At 38.0% G+C, this 22,307-nt stretch overlaps 1 protein-coding gene across 1 annotated transcript in view; it reads right to left on the minus strand.

Annotated features, from left to right (window-relative positions):
* CTNND2 (catenin delta 2) overlaps nt 1-22,307 on the minus strand; it is a gene marked incomplete at its 3' end in the record, with an annotated part of 536,496 nt that overhangs the window by 294,976 nt on the left and 219,213 nt on the right. Inside the window, exon 3 of the mRNA XM_057390373.1 lies at nt 3,093-3,205. Coding sequence (XP_057246356.1) covers nt 3,093-3,205 — 113 coding nt within the window. The remainder of the gene's footprint in view (nt 1-3,092; nt 3,206-22,307) is intronic.

Genomic DNA, 22,307 nt, shown 5'->3' on the forward strand with positions numbered 1-22,307 from the left:
GCATGAATTTGCATTTGCAAATAATTTATAAATTTCAACTTGGTAAGGTTCCATTCAGCCTATTTCTTCAGTCTGTGCAGGTCTAGGTTGTGGGAGCCTCACCTCGACAAGGCTACTGGATTTTTCAACCCTTAATAGTAAATATATAAGAAGACTGCTATATATCCTTTCACAATAAGTAGTTTTAGATCTAACACTGACAGCTCTACAGGAAAACTGTAATTGCAATTTTATTTACTTGACCAACACAGCAGCAGCTGCCTACCTATGTCACAGTGCATTCCAGCTATTTCTTCAACGTTCTTGAAATCTTATGTGTTTCTCTGTTAGACTTGCTGTACTTTTTTTTTTTTTTCTCGTGAATTTGCAAAAACTGTATCCTCCTAAGGAAAGCATCAGTTTCCTGGTAATAAAGTGTGAATAACTTATGCATTTCTAAGAGAGAGAGCTCTACTGAAGAAAGAATATACAAAGCAGGTATGCCTTCCATGTTATTCAGTTTATTAGACTATACTTTTGTTATTTGTAAGATATAGAAACTTCATCATATTGCTTCAGGCACTCATGCACAAATGCCAGTCTAGTCGAGAGACTTTCAATAAGAAATGGCACATCACTCCTACCAATTTCAGTAGTGAGTAGAAATTCAGTTGAGAAAAAGTCTATTGCCTGACCAATTTGCAAAAGCTGTGTTGAAAGAAAAAGAGTAGGCTTGGCTTGAGCTACACCCCTCAGTTTGAACAGTGAGGCMAAAAAAAATCAAACATAAAACAGTGATAAAGAATATTAAACAAACTTAATGGTTTCAAGGATTTGCTAACAAGTAAATACAGTACATTTTTTAATATGCGCTTAAAATGATCAGAGACTGAAGAGCTGTAAAGATATGCTGGTATCTAATTGCCCCCAAATACTAAAGGGAGTGACAGACTGACAGATATGGCCCAGAAGGAAGAAGTCCCCCAGCCAGAGGAATGGAGCAGTGCAGAACGTGACTTGTCTCCTTATGGAATGTATCATGGAATTTTAATACTCAGCAGGCTGAGTAAGGAACTGTTCATAGCCTGACAAGAGAGAAACACTGGGGAAGGGAAGAGTTCACAASTTTTGTCCCAATTCATGGTCTAAGCATTTTATTCAGTTTTCTCAGAAGCCACTGATTCTGCCTTTGGTCGACAGACAAGTACCTATTCCTGAAAAGAACGCAGTCTAGAAAGTCAGCACAGCAACCAGACAGATATTTGACTTCATTTAGTATCTGTGTTAGTTCTAAGCCCCTCCAGTGATGATTTAGAATTTTTAGGACAGAAAATTAAATTACTCATTTAATACATATGGGATAAATAACAACCCAACACAAACATAATAGATTATTATTGATTTCTTCTTTACATCGCTTGCCAAGTCTAAGGACAGCTATTCAACTGTACACTTTCAATGTTATCTTCTGGAAAACAGTATTTGAAGTATTTCTGAAAAGGTTTTTAGTTTAAATGCTAGAAATTGCCTGGTCATATGTAAAACATTTCTAGGGCAAATTACACATGTYAAAAATTTGTGTAAAATCTCTTCCTTTATTCTATATACTACTTTATTCCACAGACAAATTACCAGTCCAATTGTTAAATTTCTTGAATAACTCGAGTCTCAGAACTCACTCAATCATCTGACCTTGATATCTGAGATAACTCAAAAGTACAACTTTATCAATAAGAAAAAAGTTCACCAAGGAAACATTTCCTGTGCAACAAGAAATTTCCCAACCTTCATATCACCGACTGGAATAATTCTAAAAAACCAGCATTATTTAAACATCTATCAGTATTACTCAAACATAGTTCAGATAACTTTCTTGAAATGCAGTCATACTACATGTAGAATATAAAGTGCTAGTGAAGCACATGCTTTGACATGCAAATATAATACTCTACTGCATTGCCAAGTATTACTTATTCCCTGCTGAAATAATGTTAAGTAACATACTTTCTCTAATGTTAACCAGTCTAGAGGGTGACAAACATGATATATTGTAAGATTTTACCTAAGAAGATAATTCTCACTTGATTTATTAAGAAYGCTTATATTTACATCAACTTCCACTATGTCAGCAGAAGTTGAATATGAAGATTTTTCTGACTTCTGCCATTTTAATTGAACTTGCATTTAGTATTTTTGTTACATCTTTGGCATTCTACTGAATAACTATTTCCTACTTACAATGGAAAACAATCATTTATTTGATTGAAGCATARTTTGAATTGCTTAAACTGAGAAAGTTTCTTACAGTATTGATCAATATTTTTTGCGTTTTTGCCACTATTATCCCACAAAACTTGGCACTAAGCTTGGCATGATATTGCTATCTATTCATATTTCCACTGATAAACACACAACACATGCCTATACAACTTTTTTTTTCTCATTTTTTTGAACTCAAGTACTATCATCTTCAATTTATTAGGTTCACTGAGAAAACAAAGGAACACACAGATCAAGAAACTCAAAAATGCAAAGTCTTTACTCCCACTAAATTCACCAAGGTATCAGTGTCCTCCTGTTACCATTTCTTAAGTAAACTTGTTGTACTCCAAACAATGTACAGAAACAATTTCTTAAACTAAACCAATGTTTAAACAGAGAGTGACCTATATCTACTCATTACATTTTTATGTCATGTCAGCCGCTTTATGTAAATCATTCTAAAGCTTTTAATACCTTGAATGGTAAAATTATGATTAATTAGGTTCACAAAACTTATMAATACATCTCTGCAATTGTGAAGCTAAAAATCTGCAGCTGAAAATTACAGAGGTATTGGAGGTGGAAATAGGTTGCTGATAGCCCATTCAGACTCCAGCAAAACAATGAATTCCAAATCTGACTACTATTTTGTTAATGGACAAACAAGATAAAAAATTGCATTAAATTTTCTTTKTAGAAAGCAGGTCAAAATGCAAATTTTCCAACTACTAAAATCTCATGCTCCCTGGTGTATTTTTTTAAGAAACACAATATTAAACTTGTTCTTGGTGATAATTCATAACAGCAACAAAATTTACTAATTATAAAGACATTAAAAATGTGTACATTACCTAATGCTGCTCATGCTTCCAGTTTCTGATCCAAGCTTACATCTCTCCAGCTGGCTCGCTACAATCTGACGTTCAGCCTCAAGTTCTCGAGTCAGTCTCTCAAACTGCAGTTCCTGAAAAAAGTAAGTTAAACCATTTGCTTTGACTTCTCTTGAGATAAAGAAGGAWTTTCAGCACACAAAAATGTAATTTGTGCAAGAACTATTAGCGTAATACCTTACAAGGAAACTTTTTTTCCTTTTTTAATACAGTTCAAATTTCTGTGGTGACACCTACTTGCTCCATTTACTCTAATGATGAATGAGAMTGTTTATCAGGAATGGAACTTCCAAATGCATTAAATAATTTAGGCCTACAGAGTTCACACAAATTTCTCAGCAGCATAGAGATTTTAGCAAGCTGACCTAAGTATGATCACAGATAAGTAAAATTTGTGTCACTGAAAAAAAAGATGCGAAGTTCTGTGGGTAATCCTTTGGTGACAAAAGCTTCTRCACTTAAAAAGACAACCATCACAGTATAAACCAGTGAAACAAACTAAATTGAAGGTGTGTTATTATGGACTGAGCGCAGCGTAATTTCTGCATTTAATGATGTGCAGAAGGGAAACACAAGAGCAGTTTTGGACAAAAGCTGTGCCAAAATTCCTACCACTAATGTATTTTCTTTTATTCTGTCAAGGAAACCAAACCAATACTACCAGGTAAGATTTATCCACAGAGCTTCTAAGGGTATGTATAAAGTGGTTTTGGTTTTATACACACAAGATTCTTTTTTTATTAAAAAAAAACAGTAAAAGCAACATAAGTAAAATCCCCACCATTTCTTAAAGGGCTACATTCTCCCTATATTGTAGCAATAGTTTTATCAAATAAAAAAAAAATGAAATACTTTTAGGGAGTTATGCTTACTGTAGATTTGTCAATTGTGGCTGCTCTTTCATTTTAGTCATAGTTACATTATGTCATTTTCACAGGTAAACAAAAACATCTCTCCTGSCCCTTTTATTTAGATTTGTTGAAGGATGAAGGAGAAATATTTTGAGAACACATTTCTTAAGTAATTAAGTTATCTGCACAAATGCACCCATTCTCTCTTTCTCCCTCTTTTTTTTTTTATTTTTTTTTTCAAAACTACCTCCCAGAAATGCAGAGGTATGAGTGGGAGTCCCTTGAATAACTCCTCAGCAAAATCCTGCCTGGCAGAACAGCACTGGAAATTAACTGGAGTCATRACTTATATCTACCAAGTTTCACTGAAGGACTTCGTACTTGAGAGAAAGGAAGAAGCGGCAGGAATAGGATTCCTAAGTGTTCATTTTATGTCCTACTGAAAACCTCTGACCAAGAAGCCAGGGGTAAATGAAGGCATTAGACTTTTCAAATCTCTGAAATGAGGCAATCATAACTGACATGCAAGAAGGAAATGGCAGAAAGTCATTAATCCAGCTGGATCACTCCTCATTGTTTCTCTTGCTATTGACACGGAATAACTTCWGTCCTGCACTGGGAGTAAAGTGGGAAGACCACATGGGTTATATACAGCATGGAATAGGCAGCGCACACCTAAATGGCCACTGGCTACGTGACAAAGCCTGCTTAACTGTGAATTTATTATTCCAAACTAATCTATAYAGAGTACAAGAAAATCAGATTGATGTAAACACCAAAACGTCACTGCTYATTAAATGTCAACAGTTCTGTAGTAATCAATAGCTGATAATAGTCTCCGAACATTTTTTAGTGTGCAGAAACATCCTTCTCACTGTTGTTTGAAGATAGGATTAAAAAATATCACATGACARTAATCACCTATTCCATATATGCCTTCTTCACAGAAAGCATTTCTCCCCAGAAGAATCAATTGCCTGAAAAGCTGAAGAGACTGTTGATCGGCTTTCCAAGAGTTATTATTCAAATCCCAGTCTTGTTTGCATAGAATAAAACCCTTAATGCACAAAGGATTGTAACAGAACTATTACTAAATTGTTGAAGAATGAAAAATCAAAGTGGTACAGTATTTTCCATGCCAGCATGCTTACATCAAAGCATGCAAGCCTGGAGAAATTCTGATAGTATGAAGTACCAAAGAAAATAAAACTGAGTGTTGTGTTTGCTTTCAAAATAAAAGAAGTTTAAACAGCTATTCTGTTCTACTGCATTTTTAAAGTTACTTGATTCTATTGTGACGATGTCCTTTCTGTTCCCTTCTGCCTTCCATCTTTCTTTCATTTCCTAGCACACTTCATGACTCATTCTCCACCAAAWCTCTTTTAGTCCTATTACACTAAGTGCTCCAGCAAACACCCAAACTGATTGGTTTAAGGAGTTTCTCTCATGCTCTCTCTCTCTGGCTCCTTATTGAGGAAACTGCTCTTAAGATGTAGAAATTAATGTTTCACTGCTAACATTATTTAGGTCCTGCCCTACAGAAATGACTAGAAAATGGCAGTTGCATCTATGATATTCCTCAAGAAGGAAGCAGAGATGTGCTGGATCACTTAAGAAAGAAATAATCTTAGTTTCTAATGCATGAAAACAGCTAGAAAACATGAACAGTAACTTCATTACTATTTCTTACTTATMTTCTGTCAGGTGCCATCAGAAGATAGAATGAAAGGAAGGAGACAAAAGGTGGGAAKGTGGGATATGTGAAGAGCCAAACAWTTATTACTTCWAGAACTACCCTGTACATTAAATTTAATAAGCAACTGTGTTTGGTATTCCCTCATGCCATGAAAAAGGTGCAGGTCCACAGGGTTGCCTYTGGAATGAAAAAAGCAAAGATTTAAGGTAAAATTTGTGAGTCTTCTTTCCCTCTGTACCAAGAAATCYGACAGTAAACAAATTGATAAGATTCCTTCTCTTTGTTTGGGAAGCAGTGAGAGTGACTAATATTTGAATAAATCCATATGCTTAGATTTCAAGCAGCTGTCAGTGCAAGAAGACAGAAACCAGAAATAACATTTGCTTACATTTTATAAAAATAATCACTGAACCTGACTCCATCATTTGTCTTATTTGTTGTGTTTACAATAGTTTTCACCAATTCATGCCATGTTGTGTTATCTTCACAACTTTCTCTTATTTATCTGAATCAAGCTAATCAGAACATCAAAATTAAAAACAAATTCCTAGTCACTGATTATGCAAATCTGTTGTCAAGACAATTGCAGAATGAAGAACAGCAGAAACTACAATGCAACATCAAAATTAATTTACATAATAACATGTCAAGAGCAGCCTCAAGGACCGTGCTACAAAGGGCAATAATGCCAAAGCAAGTGCCCATGCAAAGGCACTACAGAGTGCAATGACCAGCYCGGCAGTCCCTAGCACTTGGCACCAGGAGGGATGTGGGAGTGGGAAGCTACCAGAGACCAGAGATAACGATTAGGAATCCAGAGAAATCACTCAAGAGAGTGACCTAGAAAGGGAGGAACTTCATGATAACCTTATCAGATTGTTTTGAAGTGATACAAAGTTTTTTTATCTGCTAGGGCCTGAAGCAACTGTTGTTTGAAAAAGGATATTTGTCCACTACCATGGTGGGKTTTTTTAATAAAAAATATTCATCATTCCATTGACGGCAATTCAATGTACTTTCATGGGTTTTGTGTTTTCACAAAGCATGGGTTTTGTGTTTTTTCTATTCTCTGCAGTCACCAAAGCTTCAGGCACTAAATAAGACTTGAGTCAGGTCATAACATTTCMGAGTGGTCCAGACACTGAACAAGCATGATGGAAATCTTCGTAGCCTTTGGACAAGTTAGGTATCCCGAGCTCAGGGCACACCAAACCAGGTATTTCGTTATTTTTTATGCTTCACTTCTGCTGGATCATCTGTATCGACCCATTTGAACRTTGGGAAGGGTAAAATAGGTCAAAAGAAATTTGGCTGGTATTTGGAGTTGATCTCATTTTACTTCATCCTTTACAATCTTAAAGTGATTCTTCAATCCTTTCACACAGAGATAGATGTGTATCGATGCTGAGCAAAAGACATGGAAAAATCGGCAGTGACAATAAAAAGCAGCTCATAAAATTTTTTTTTTTTTAAAAAAAAACCCTAAATTTAGGCAGAAGAGGCTTGCAGAATTATTGGATTTCGAAGAATCTTCAGGTCATGATATTAAAAGAGGAAGTGCTTTGCTTTTGATTGCAAATATTCTATACAAAACCTAATTGGGGCACTGGTGATCATTTGAATCTTCAAATGCAGACAAATACCAGCACTGATAATCCAGGTTTGGGAATCCGTGGTGAGATGAATACAGGAAGTCTGGTTACAGCTACACAAACAAACAAATCTCTGGGATTGAAGTCTTTCAAAGGAGTATCTTAGAAACCACAGAACTTCAAAAAATACACAGGCTGTAGAAATGTACAACATTGGCTCTATCTTTTTGTAATCTGTTGATCAAGAAAAACTACATATTTATTAACATCACAAGTAGTATGTGTATATTCCTAGGCACATCCTATGGCATCATGCACAATTCCATACACGGCACATCRATAAACTCCAAGAGAATGCCACTTCTCAAAGTGATGTTGGTAACAAATTATTCTTAACCTATTGTACCAAACATATGAATAGAAAAAATTGGAGCACATACTTCCTACGGAAAACAGCAAAACCTAGTAAAGTTTAACTTGGCAGAAATCAGGGACAGATAGCATCAGAYACAAATCAAACCTGACAGCCCATCCTGTAAATAGAAGGAAAACAGTGTCTTCATACTTTCAAACAGGAAAAAAAAAATACCACTAGCAATGCCCCTATCCATCTGACACTAAATGTTCAAAACCTTCAAGTCTGGGCTTTAGAAAGTACCAATCAATACCTTCCACTTTCTCTACACTGTCCATTGTTGGATTGTTTTCACTTGTTCTGTTCTTATCCTTTCTCACTGGATTGTTTCATTCTTCCATTATACTGAATAACATGGGGGTGATGAAAAAAGCTCATGAAAAGATATTCAGACAACCAGAGAGGCGGCAAATTCAGAATCTCTGAGGGGGGTATGTGCATTCTTGCAGAATCTTAATGGAGCGATGACTGCACCTAAATGCAAGTACAAGTTCCCAGGCAACCAACCTGAAGGAAACATGTCAYACACTGGAGGACAGGACTACCATTCAGAGGAACTTCCACAATTTGGAAGAACAGGCCAGCAACAGTGTCATGAAGTTTATGAAAGCAAAACAAACAGTCCTGCACAGAGGATGGAATCCTATGCAGCAGTACAGCATCTCCCCAGAAAGGATCTGGGGGTGTGGGGGACACAAAATTATGACTCTGCGCATTCCTGTGGTGATAATGGCCACCACTCATTTCACTGCACTAACAAGAGAGACACTAGTAGAACAAGGAAAGGATTGATGTTATTATTCCTTTTTATTTTGTACTCAAGTTGCATCTCAATTACAGAGGCTGGTTTTGAGCCATTGGGACACGACATGAAACATTTGCAAGTGAGACGACCAGAAGGCCAAAGAGACCACAGAGGTCAGAAGATTGGAGCACACATTACACAGGCAGAACGTGAAGGAATTCAATTTGTTTAGCATGGAGAAGAGATGGTCTAGGGAGGATGCATTTCATGGAATCMCTAAGGCTGGAAAAGACCTCCAAGATTAAAAGTCCCTTTSACCAAGYACCACCATGTCAACTAGACCACAGCACTAAGTCACAATTCCAGTTGTTTCTTGAACACTTCCAGGGATGACTGTTCCCATGATTAACCACCATGTCAACGAAAACATTTTCCCTGATGCCCAACCTGAACCTGCCTGGCACAGTTTAAGACTATGTTCYCTTGTCCTCTCACAGGCTGCCTGGCAGAGGAGATTGATCCCCACCTGGCTACACCCTCCTGTCAGGCAGCTCTAGAGAGCAACAAGGWCACCCCCRAGCCTCCTCTTCTCCAGGCTGAYCAACCYCAGCTCCCTCAGCCACTCCTTGTATGACTGACCCTCCAGACCCTTCCCCAGCTCTGCTGCCCTCCTCCGGACAGGCTCCAACACCTCAATATGTTTTTTGCAGGGAGTGGCCTAGACTGAACACAGGATTCACGGCACAGCCTCCCCACTGCATCAGGACAATCCCTGCCCTGGTCCTGCTGGTCACACCATTGCTGATCCAAGCCAGGATGCCACTGGCCTTCTTGGCCACCTGGGTACATGCTGGATCATGTTCAGTCACTGTCATTTAACACCCCCAGATCCTTTTCTGCTGGGCTGCTTTCCAGACACTGCCCCAAGCCTGTAGTGTGATTKTTACAGACTTTTACTTCTTTAAGAGGATTATAGTGAACACATCACCAGCCTCTTGCCCGATACATGATCAAGGAGACACAGGCAACAGTGACAAGTTGCAATGAACTCAATTCTAACTGAACATAATATAAAAGAACAAACACAAACAACAAAAACAATAATAATAATTTAAAAAACCCACTCCAAATCCATAACCAAACAACACATGGAACAGGCTGTACACATAGAATCTCCATTCCTCAAAAGTCATCTTCACAGCTGCTCTAACACTGAACATAGACTTGCTTGAAGGAGACCTCCAAAGATCTCTTTTAACCTATTTTTCCATGAATCTAGAGATGGTGAGAGCTGAATATTTTTTCAAGTTTTTATACCAATGCTATTGATTAGATCGGAGGCTACCAAACACTCTGATTATGATTACATCAAGGACATTAAGCTTCATGTAAATGCTTGTATTTTAGCAGCCTGAATTTTTTCAGCTTCACCTGATCTGACTGTTTTAACAATCCCATGCTTCTTTCCAAGAGATTAGAATGGCATCTAGGCTATTATGCATATGGATTATTTATGGGATAAAGAACTAGTTTGGCTGATTACAGTGTTTAAAAATAAACTATTCCTCCATTTTCATACAAGATTACTTCAAAGCAGTCCCTTTTAAGCCTTTAACAACTTTTATAGAAATAAGATCCTATTTTATTTTCTGTTTAGGATCCTGATACAAATACGGTGACAATTGCATTYCACTGCATGTTTCAGCTCTCCAGGCACACTGCCCTGTTCCTCTGTATGGCACAGGCAAGCCCTGCTCTCAGAATGCACACTGCCCAAATTCCTGGACTTCTGTTCCTAGGAAAATTGCATTATTTCTTTTCCAGCACAATCACCAAAGTTTTTTTTTTTTTTAAATTATCTCCATTTTTCTATTCCAAATGTCTTGGTCCTTTTTTATCCTGTTTTTTCTTCTCTCTGTTTTGAGTTCAACTTTAATCTTTAAGCTAACTCTTTTCTTCTCCTTCTCACTGTTTTTTGCATCCCTTGCCAAGACTCCCAATGGTTTCTCACCCACCATGATTGCAATAAACTGTAAGTAAAAACTTCAGAGAACAGGATTAGAACTACTGTGAGCTTTTTAATGTCATGGTTTTGCTTCTCCACCCTCTGAAGCAGCAATTTAAGGAGGATGTAAGAAAAACTGACTTTCTACCTTACTAACTTTGACCTGCTTTAGGGCTTACTGTTATCATTTGTAAAGGTCAAAGTGGGAGCATAACAAATCCTCAGAGATGGTAGGTCTTCTCCAAGGAGAGCAAGAGAAGTAGAGCTGAAGTTTGGTAACAGGGACTGACTCTTCAGTCTTACACTGGCCTGAGCTTGTAATTCTCATTTACTTCTCAGTTGTCCAAGCATAAAGCTTTACTATGTGTAAGCGTAAAAGGGCAAATCCATTTACAGTAGAAGCTTTTGAAGCCTGACTTTACATTTTCAGCATATCTAATATATCAGACAGAACCATGGACTCATGTTTTTCACATTGATTTTCCAGTCCATATCTGTAGAGTAATTTTGTTCTGAAAAGAGCAAGACAGTCTTGTATCATTAGGCATCTTCCATCTGCAACATGTATTTGTATGGTTTAAAGGTATGTGAAAAGCAAAGAAATTTTAACAACACAGTCTCAAAATGTGAAACTTCTAAAAAAGGTCCTTTTAATTGAAGCACTAAGAAAACCTTTTTTGCCTCTGAAAACATCCTTAGTTCTAGTCTCCCTTTCTTATCTGATTAGATCTGTGCTCTGCTGGGCAATGTGCCAGGATGGCAGCAGTAGCTGCAGAGGTGTCAGTGCACCGACAGATGTGCACACCCGTGACACACTCCACTTCTTGTGCAGCCATGTGCTTAGAGATCTGAAGTCTTCTCCAGCATTTCAGAGCTCTCCAGTTCCCTGTCTGAACTAGTTCTCCCTTCCAGACTTGTGAGAATACTCATCATCCAAGCCATTGGGGACAGRTGGAGAGCCATCAGGATAAATCATCAGCTTTGCACTTGTCCAGAATGGTCTAAAAGAGCAGACATCTATTCCCTTTCTGTTTCCCAACTTGCACTGGAGAAATTATTTCAGTGATCAATTTACTCTTGATTTTCCTTGTCTTGTAAGAGAGACTTATTTCTCAATCCATACACAGACTGTCAGTGCAGCATATCCAAGAATGGACTCCATAATTTGCAATTATCCCTGAATTTCTGAATTAATTAGAATACTAGAGCTGAATATTGCCATGAGAAGCTATTAAAAAACTGGTCATAAGCTAGTTACTAAGAGATTCAAAAATTATCTGACAAAGCAAGATGGTCTTTTTTTTTTATTTTTAATAAAAATTGATGTAAATCAATACCTATAGGATTTTTTTCTTGTCTTCAAACTAACAACACCAAAACTTAATTTTCTGCACACCTGCGACACACAGTTTGCTACACTAAGTGAATGTGGTTGGGCTTTGAAATAATAAAGGATTGCATAAAATTGTAAATTCAGCTCAAATACAGGGATGTTCATAAACAAAAAATCTAGTATTCTAGAAGATAATACACTGATTAGTCAACTCACCTACTTCTGCTACTAAGTACTTTTAAGTACTAAAGTAAAAACGCCGGCATGGGCTAAAAAAAAATTGAACTCAAGGACTGCAAACCCTTGAGATTTGCACATTTTCTCTCACAGATGATTCTGTGGCAGTAGCAGTTAACTTTAATAGCTTTTGAATATTTCCTCTTTTATTACAACTTTTATTACAAAGAAGAGAACTAGTAAAATAATTAGGCAATTCATTCCTTTTCTGGCTACCCTACAGAAATACCATAGTTTCAGGAAATTCCCAACAGATTCATATTGTTCCTTATGAAAGAGAAAAGCAATTAGTAATGAAAATGTTAGTTTTAAGAAGTATCATTATGATCTTATTCTCCTAATTTCTGGTATGAATAGCTAATCTTTTGAACAAAGTAAAAAGATTTTCATAATGAAATTACAGCCTAAAAATTACCTGTTTGAAAACAAATAGGTAAGGAACATATAGTTCAAGATAAAATTTGTAGTATGGGCAAGGGTAGGTAGRTAAAGAGTTTAGAACCAATAAAATAACTTTACAGAATAAAAATACCTTTTATGGGTTCAATATGGGTTGATGCAGTATGGAGCCGGCAGAAATGTATTTTGAAATATGGGTACAAAATGTAATAGTTCTGGCAGTGGCCAATTACCCCAATACTCAGTACAAAAAGAAAAAGTAACAGGAYGACATGGCACATAAGATGAATTTTGGATAATATCATACACAGACGCTTGCGATACCCACAGAAAAAGATTAAATTCTTGACTCGGTCAAGCAAGATMATTTCACATCTTGAGGCTAAGAAACCACTCTTAGTGACCATTCTGTCCTTAAATCCAACATTCCCACAAAAAGTAGAACATCTGCCAGTTACRAGCCATAAAAAAGAGAAAATATGTAAGAAAAAAAAATCAAGAAGTTTACTTAAAGCTAAAAGCAAAGTCTTCATAAACAGTATGGAAACTAATTGTTGCAAGTGTATGATGATCCTACAGAGTCAAGGCAGTGTACCAAGAAAAGGTTAAGACAAGGAAGGGGTTATTAATAAAAACCACTTTTTCAGAAAGCTGAAATCATCTTCAATTGAAGAAAATATAGGAGCATAAATGCAGATGGGTTAAACATAAGCAGACAAGACAGCACAATGTGATTTTAAGGCATAAATAGCCAAAGGCATTGAAACGAACAACAAAAATTTCTCCAAATGCATCAGGAGTAAGAATCTGCCTGGAGAGTCTGTAAAACCACTGGGTGATCAGGATATAAAAGGGCTCTTTGAAAAGAAACCAAATGAATCCCTCATGAARTTTTTTACTATTTTATGGGAAATCCTTATGCTAAAAAAATCACTGAGGGAGTATTATCAGAGGATCTGCTTGAAATTGAAGTGAGTAGGTCATGAAACAAACTGACAAAAYAACCTGTAGGAAATTGAAGATCAGATGGTATTTGCTCAATAGCCTGAGGAACTAAGAAATACAMAGCTTAAAACAAATGTAGTACCTGAAAACTGTAAGACATTGATTGCTATGCCAGTTTTGGGGAGAACTAGAAGATTACAGAGCAGCAAGCCAGACAGCCTTATTAGGCAAATTATCAGAGCCTGCAACACAGAATAGAATTTKTGGACTCTGACATAAACATGAACGAGTTATCTAGAAAGGTTCTGCATGGGTTAGTTCCTTCTTAAACTGGARGTCAAATCCAGGAATAAATGGTAAATTCTCCCAGATGAAGGTGTCCCCCAGTGAAATTCTGGTTCCGTGTTCCATGCTATTTAATACATACAAAAGGACTTGGAAAAASAAATGAGCAACAAGGTAACCAGTTTTGGCAACAATGAGAAGTTATGCAGGACAGTAAGGCTGAAGAACAATAACACTTGATCCTTYTGTACTACCGGTGGTTTGCCATTTGCTTTGTTGTTGCTTCTTGACACAGCGTTTTGGAGCCACACATTACCTAACAAGACAGGCAAAGTGCCTGAGCCTTTCCTGTGCCATTTCTGATGAACTTGCTGGCCCTAATCAGCAGCAGATCTGTATCTTTCTTGTRTTTCTACTTGCTAACACACTTGCAGGAACTATGTTATTCTTATGTTCCTATGTTATTCTTATTATCTCTTGCTATTTTGAGTTCCAGCTGACCTTTTGTCCTAATCGTATCTCTGCACACTGAAGCAGTACCTCTGTATTCCTCTTTTGGAACTTTTTCCCCTTTTGCACTGCTCTAGCGCTCCTTTTCTCATTTGAACTGTTAGTAGTTTGGTGCCTTTCCAACTGATTTCTTTTWATGTCTGCTCCTTTTCCTGCTTAGGGGGATAGACTGCTCTTTTGTACTTCGAGAAGCAGCTGCACTGGGAAATCTCCCAACATTCCTGAGCTTCTTTGCCCTCCTAGACAGGTTCCCATTGGATCCTTCCTAGAAGTTCCCTCAGTTGAAATCTGCTGTTCTGAAGTTCAGGTCTTTATCTGACCACTTTTCCTCCTCAAGTCCATGGCCTCCATGCTCGTACAGTGTCTGCAGGTGATGTTGGCATTTTTATCTTCCAACGGGTCTGTATTAGGAAACATTCAGTCCAGGAGAGCACTGCTCCTAGTTGGCCAGTCCATGACCACGTGAAGAAGCTGTCCTCAACACACCCAGGAAATGTCCCAAATTGTTATGCACCACTGTGCTCTTTTCCCAGCACCAGAATGGTTGAATTCCCTTTTAAGAACCAGAGCCCAAGGTCTCTTGGAAGTGAAGGCTTGATCCACCTCTTCTTCCTCACCTAGGTCCATAGCAGACACCTCAGCAGCTCTGATTTCTGAGAAGCACTCTACTGACTTGAAAACAGATGAAAAGAGATGGTTCTTTTTTGCTTTTGCATGGTTACTAAGTACATCATAACTCCACTGGGTCATGGAGACCTGAAAACAGGTGGTTTTTGAGTATTAGAAGACAGTGTCACACATTGTGGCCCTGCTCTTACTCTTTAGTCAGCATATGCTTGAGGTTATCAGTGAAGACAGCTCATCCGACCAACAAGGACTGTTCTAACTAGTGAAATATACATTTATTGCAACCAAACAGATACCAGAAAACACAGCGTATCAGATTTCTCTACAGAAAAATAGATTTTCATCCATAAAACATCCAAATTGGAATGAGAATGGGAATCCAGGCTATTTTTTACATAATGCAGCAAATAGATTTTGCTATTGAGCTCTCAAACAATCAAACAGAAAGATTCCAGATTTATACTAMTCATTGTAAGTAAAACAATGAATAGAACAGAATAATTAAATATACTGGACTGGATTTGTGGTTCTGCCTCTGGGAGATCAAATACACAAGCAACACGTGCTGCACTCCAGAATTACCATGCCTCACTAAGATAATTGTGCTGCTTCCACAATTACAGCACAGATTTCAGTTCAAAGACTACTCAGTTGCCACCAAAATGACATTGAGGAAACTGCCAGTAAACTAAAATGGACAGAAACAACTCTGCAGGGATGTTCCTTACAGAAGGAATATCAAAATTACTGCTATGATACAATTACAAAAAAAAAGGAGAGCYATAGGAATCACTGTTACTTTCATTGATTCAAGGGAGGAAAAAAAAGAAGAGTAAAGAGAGAGGGAATAGAAATAATGAATGAATCAATTTGTTGCATTACTTCAACCGGAAGATTTCATTGGCAATATTGTGAAAGTCATCAGAAAYTCAAGTCGTTATTACAGCAAAATACAGCTATCAAAATGGCATCTATCCCTGTAGAACTGGGTTCCTGCAAGGAACCTTCTAGCAGTGTTCACAACAGGTCCAAGCCCTGTCTCATACAATGCACATTGCTAAAGCCCCTGAGCTCAAAAGTAGAACAAGCAGGTAGGAGTCGCAGCTCACCTTTCAAGGAAAAAAAAAGTCCATGATGCCACACTACTGAAAAGGAAAGGCAAAGTAAATAAAAACAAGCCATGCATGAGGAATTTAAAACTTAGTGTTTTAAGTTAATTTAATGACAGAAGGGATTTCAAATTAATTTCCAGACATGGTTTCTGAGCTGTGGGTTAGAGCTATACTGTTCTTCCCCCTGCCCCCCATCTTAAATCTCGCATCTCTCCCCCCAGTGGGAACTTGGACTGGGTAAAGTGAGGGTTCTCTCCTCCCCACACGTGGCAGCAGCTGAATGCCACACATATTCCCTCTTCTGACTCCAGGCATCGTTTCCATGGCAGCGCCAGGAAAGCCATTTCAAACTGGTCAGGGAGGGAGGGAATGAGAATCACCCCTGGAGCAAAACTCCCTCTCACCTCCCTGGATGAGGCATTGTGAGAAACCAGGGACAAGAGTGAAGCTGACTGCACAGCCTGGGAGGGACTGAGGGCCCAGGCAGCACCATGCAGCCTGGAAACATCCCTTGTGTCTGCTGTGAGTTGTTGTGCTTCAAGCCCATGGGATGGGGTGGATGGAGTGCCAGTTTTGCTGCTAACTGGGAGCTGCTGTCTGTGATGGCCAGCAAGCAYTTGGCTCTCCTGCCCTCCGAGAGCACATTGAAAATAATCTCACTCCCTCTTCTTTTCACCCTGTATTCAGGTGTTTGTAAACACTGATGACTCCTTCCCCTGAAGTTTTCTTTACCCCAGGCTGAGCAGTCTCAGCTCTCAGCCTTTCTTCAAAGGAAATGTTSCAATCCCTTCATCATCTTAGTGGCTCTTTGATGGACACCCTCCAGTATGTCCATCTGTGTCTTGAGTGAAGAACCGCAGAGCTGGACCCCGTGCTTGAGGTGTGGCCTTATCAGTGTGGAGCGGAGGAGAAAGATCTGCTGGCAACACTCCTCCTAAGGCAGCCAAGGACACTAGTYACCTTCTTTGCCACAAGGGCACAATTCTGGCTCATGCTCAACTTGGTGTCCACCAGGACCCCCCGGGACCTTTYTGGCAAAGCTACTTGTCATCTGGGCTGCTCCCAGTGTATAAACTGGTGCCTAGAGTAACTGGGCATTGCCCTGACTGAAACTAACCTTATCAAGGTTACTGAGGCAAATACATCACCCCAGAAGCAGAAAAATGTGACCAGACAGTTGTCAGGCACACTGCACTAGGTAAATTTTTATGTGCCATCAAAATTACTCTCMCTCTCAGAACACGTCTGCAGTAAAAGGAATTTTCCAGAAGTTTTCTCCTTCTGACTAGCGTGAGAGGTGTAATTTCTTCCTAGCATGCCTGAGTGCTAGGAATACATAGGATGTCCAACTGCATCAATATGCGAGAATATTATTTTCTGAATTGGTCAKAGATGTTCCAGCATGTCTTATCTTGCAAGGTTCATTCCTCTCTGTTCACAGACACTCGAAATTCAAACAATAGCCTGTGCCATGCGAAACACTACCTTTCCCTACTCTGAGAGCTGTGCTGGACATAGCCCTGAGAAGCCTCTTGGCTGAGTAAGTGTGGCTCGTTGGATTCAGACCCTTTCAAGAAGAGTCTCACCAGACTGGAATACACAAGTACCAGAAACATTTGMAATGCTAAACTGTAAGAATACAAGAAAAGCTACTTAACTTTCTGGACCTGTTCTGTTGTCTATTTCTTGTGTATTTTACATTATCCAATCACGTGACATCAAACTGATTTAGCAAGTGCTGAAAATTTATAAAGCAAATTCCTCTCTGGCTTAAAAGGAAGAGTACATATTTAGTGCACCAAAGCTAAGATTTTAAGCCAAATTTCACCTCTACTGAAGCTTTCTTATTATTGTGTTACTTTCCCATTCCTAAAGCTTGACTTCTGTTTGGTACAGACTGGTTTTTCTTTTATTACATGGCTGGCAAAGTATATATCCCTTCCAAAAGCAAAGTCACTGAAATTAGAATGAAAGAAATAATTTAATGGGATGCACTCTACTTCATTTCCTCACACAAGAGACTGCATTGACCAGGAACGACATTTCTCTGGCTCATGTCCATTGCAGAGAAAAGCCAGAAAGAGAGAGACMGAAAGAGAAAAATACATTCCCTCCCTTGAATACATTCATGAAAAGTGGGCAGAGACCTTGCAACAATGTTTGGGATGTCTGTGACAGCATCAACAGAATATAAAGTGTCCCTAACCACTTTTCACATCTTTTTGGAAGAGCAAACTCCTCCAACAGTGTAACACCACTTAAAAAGGAGGACCTTGAAAATTAAACCCATGTAAATCAGCTTCCTTCCCTTTAAGCAGCTTCACGAACACTGCAAACAGTTTTCACCTTTTGTTCTTCCAGCTTATGTTTGATATAGGAGAAGCACAGAGAGACCTCTCTGACTCAGTACTTGCACAGGGCATAATCTCTACAGACAATCCTAATTGTTTTATGAAGTTTGGCAACTTGACTATTGTCAGGACTGGACAGAGGGGAAACATAACCTCCTGGAGGAAAACCAAAGTGGGTAAATTTTGGGTTTTTTTGTCCTGAATTTACAGAACACATCTCTCAATCCACTGACAGAGGTTTTGTACCTGCTACCAAATTTTATGCATACCACTGCTCTGGACATGTTTGGTGCCACGCTGGCCTCTCACTTTCCTAGGAAGACAGGATGACAGGTATCTCCATAGCAACTGAGTACACGTGGCTCTGGATACAGTACTTCACCTAAATAAATTGCAACTATGTTTTCCCTAAAAAAAAAAACCCCAACCACTCTACAGTTAGAAACCCACTAAAATGGACACAACAAAATTATTTACAGTGAAACAAGCTTAAGCTTGAAAAGCAATCATGTGGGAAAGAACACTGAAAATAATGGTTAGCATGAAAACTATGTGACCTAAATTATAATTTCAAATATTTCTAAATGAGAAAGCTTTGGATAAAACTGACAACTGAAACCACKGAAAATGCTGACTTTCTAATAACAATGATTGTATGCAAATGATCTAATTACAAACATCAACACACAATGCCTTGTTGAAAAATAGGAGAAAACATTTTGAGCAGCTTAGGAAGAAGAAAAAAATTACACTTTGAAAATATTACTATGCATATGGAATAATGAGGCCTCATAAWAAATGCTGGATCTTATTTACTAAAWTTTTTCTGTTTGATTCAGATGTTAATTTCATGCCGCATTAAATGAATAGCAGATAAACCCCCTTTTCTTTAAATGCTCACATCAGCTTCAAAATTATAGTTTGATACATTTTTGAATTAATCTTACAAAGCACTGAATTTAAATTCACAAGCTGTGTTGATCCAGAATTTTAAGRAGTTCTAGTAGTGGGAATGCAGAGACAGGAGCAGATAACAGACCTAGGATATTCTACCCATGCCAASAGGACCTCCTGATTACAGAATAGCTGAATACACCACCACTTTCAATTGCACATAAATGGATCTGAAGAACAATGACTCATAAATTAACAATCTGCCTAAACATTTTTAGCAATTATTGATATATTTTAGTATTCCATAGATCAAGTTTAGCCAGCATTCTATTTCAGTAATTTCAGGATTAACTATCCTTCTGGCACACACAGCAGAAAACAAAAAAAACAAAAGTAAAAGTTATTCAGTTAGACAAACCTAGAGGCTTCTTTTTTTTCTAAGGGTGACATTTGAAAAGTGTGCAATTTATCTTCTGTCTGTAAAGGTCTGAAGTATCCAGTCTCCCTGCAAGAAACCTTTACGTCAAAACCATAAAGCAATTCATCCCACTGTAGCCAAACCTAGCATTTCAACATGTTTGGAAAGAAAGAGAAGGGAAAATAAAAAAAGGTTAAAAAAAAAGGTAAAAATCCTGCAGTTAAGGCTGCAAAATATGGCTACTGCAACAGGTGAACTGTTTTGCAAGATTAGCAGCCTGCCATAAAATCCTTCTCTGTAAGAGAGCAAACCACAACACGGCAGTAGATAAACTCCATTACAGTGAATTTAAGTACATGTAACCATGTAGACAGAATAAGCCAAACATCTGCCCATGTTTTTTTTCTATACTTTGTTGATGTTGCTRTCATCTGGACACATTATCCACATGTCCCCTGAAACCATGTACTGCAATTCCCATCAAATGGTATTACACCTGCTGAAGAGGGCAGAACTGATCAACTACAGCTTCTCCTGCTGCCRAGCTCAGCCAACAAGCTGTTTCTGAATCGTATATATTTTGGTAAACTGAGCCAAATTGATTTTTTTTTTTTTTTTACACTGACTTTTTTTTGAATATTTTTCAAACTAGTTTGGTTAGGTTTCTTTTTTTTTTTAAATACTGTTTTCTAATATTTTCTATATTGTGCCTTACTGGTGCATGCTTYGAAACTTCAACTAAAATCGCTATGAGGTGAATGACAAAAATCATAATGAACATTAATTAATTCCTTTATATATATAGAGAGAGAGAGAGATAGCCATGACAGGATGATGTCCTGAAACAATAAGGACAGTGCTGCCAAACAGTAATGACTGGGCTCCCATTCCCAGAAACACTTTCAATCCCTTTGCAATGCTTTTATTTCATTTTTTTTTTCCAAATTCCCTTTCAAATATACTGATTTTTATATAGAAAAGTGTGTTTGGGGTTTTTTAATGAACCTACTCTGTCATTCAGAAAAATCAATCATAAAATGCCAAAGTCCAATGCAGACTGTCTCAAGTCTACATCTGATTGCTCCCTCCAGATAACARAATGTCTAATTATTCTTTTAAAGCTTTGCATGAATATTAAAAATAAAAGTTTAAAGGAAGGAAAGAGAGYAACCTACACAAGTAGGTTGTGTAAGAGTTTGGAGAATGTACCTGTGTCCAAATAGGAATGTCATTGATTTTATAGACAGCTGTTTTACAAGCGCTAGCACTAATTAAAACTTAGATTCTGTCTTTTTCCTGTCTTAAAAATGTAAAGCTAACGTCAGGAGGCCCTGGTRCAATAAAAGTTTAATCTTAAGGCCTTTAAGAGTTTGTCCAAACAGATATCCAGAGGCTATCTGGAGGTCACAGCCAACTAGGCAGTTTCTTCATCGRCTCTATCCTGCAGCTGTGCCACAGGCACCCCTATTGTACAACACCCTAACCCAAGGAAGTTATTTCCAGAATGCCTTTACATTTATCRAAGCTTATTTTCATTTTAAGGCATGATAACACAGATGCCAAAGCACTAAAAATAAGAATAGGRAACAGGTAAGATTATTGCTGCCAGACTTTCTGACTTGAGCCATGCAGTAGCCCCTGAACACACTACAGAAGGAAACAGTGTAAAGAGATGCTGACAGGCAAATAATGTCATAGATTTCAAAATGTCATATGCAAAATAGTAATTGATAGCACACTACTAATAGTAGGAACCAATAATATTTGAAATTCTGAAATAAACGAACTAGCAAATAAATCACACTTTGTTTGGAATAAGCAAATCAGAAATATGCAAAACACTCTTTGATCTTCATGCATATACAGACAAGATAAAGCCTTGTTCAGGTGGATGCAGGTGCTATTTCCTATAATTCTATATGCATTCCTGTTTAGGAGCAAATGAGTCCATTTATATCTAATACTGCATTTACTACAGCCATATATGCAGTTTCTAATCATTTCCATAACTCAAAAAGAACTAAGAATTTCACTATAAAATAACTTCAGACACACAATTCCTAATCAAAAACATATGGTTTTATACATAATATCAAATAAGAAAATTACACCCCTAATTCAGAGAAGTCCTTGAGAATGCAACAAGAGCCATACAAAACACASCAGTACAGAATGGCAGGAATGTTCAAAGTCTGGAGAAGAAAGTGCTGAAGACTCAGCACTTCCTGAGTCAGTTTACTCCCCACGCACCAATTATTCCTGGGACAAAAACCAAAGTGAAAGTAATGATAATGAAAACATTCAATTTCTGAAAGTTGCGTAAGCCACAGGAAACAATCCTCACAGGCAGGAGACCCAGWGGAAGTAAGGCCATCCTGCAGCCTCCCTTAACAGACTCCCTTCCCAACTGCCCAAGACTTCCTCACTGGTCTGAGATCAACTGTGTAAACACGTTTTAAACATGTGAACACTTAAAACAAYCCCAATMTGATTTTAACATCACTTGGSTCCCAGAAATACTGACTGYTTAGAACKCTAACCAAACCTGTCAACTTTCTCMTGAATTTTACTCTCTAGAAAAGCAAAGAAGKGCAAACTTGAGTCAGGGATGTCAAGATTTTTCAGCCAGATGCTGCCAAGTTACTAGCCTGGTACCTGATCATCCAGGCAATAACACATAYGGTCCCAACTTGCACTGTAAGGGGACCACTGCTGTCTTCCACACTTGGAAGTGATGGGCGGCTGCTTTGTAACTCACTTC

Source organism: Malurus melanocephalus, unplaced genomic scaffold (genome assembly GCF_030028575.1).
Source record: "Malurus melanocephalus ecotype Western Australia unplaced genomic scaffold, MMel_1.1 scaffold_25, whole genome shotgun sequence".
Lineage (NCBI taxonomy): Eukaryota > Metazoa > Chordata > Aves > Passeriformes > Maluridae > Malurus > Malurus melanocephalus.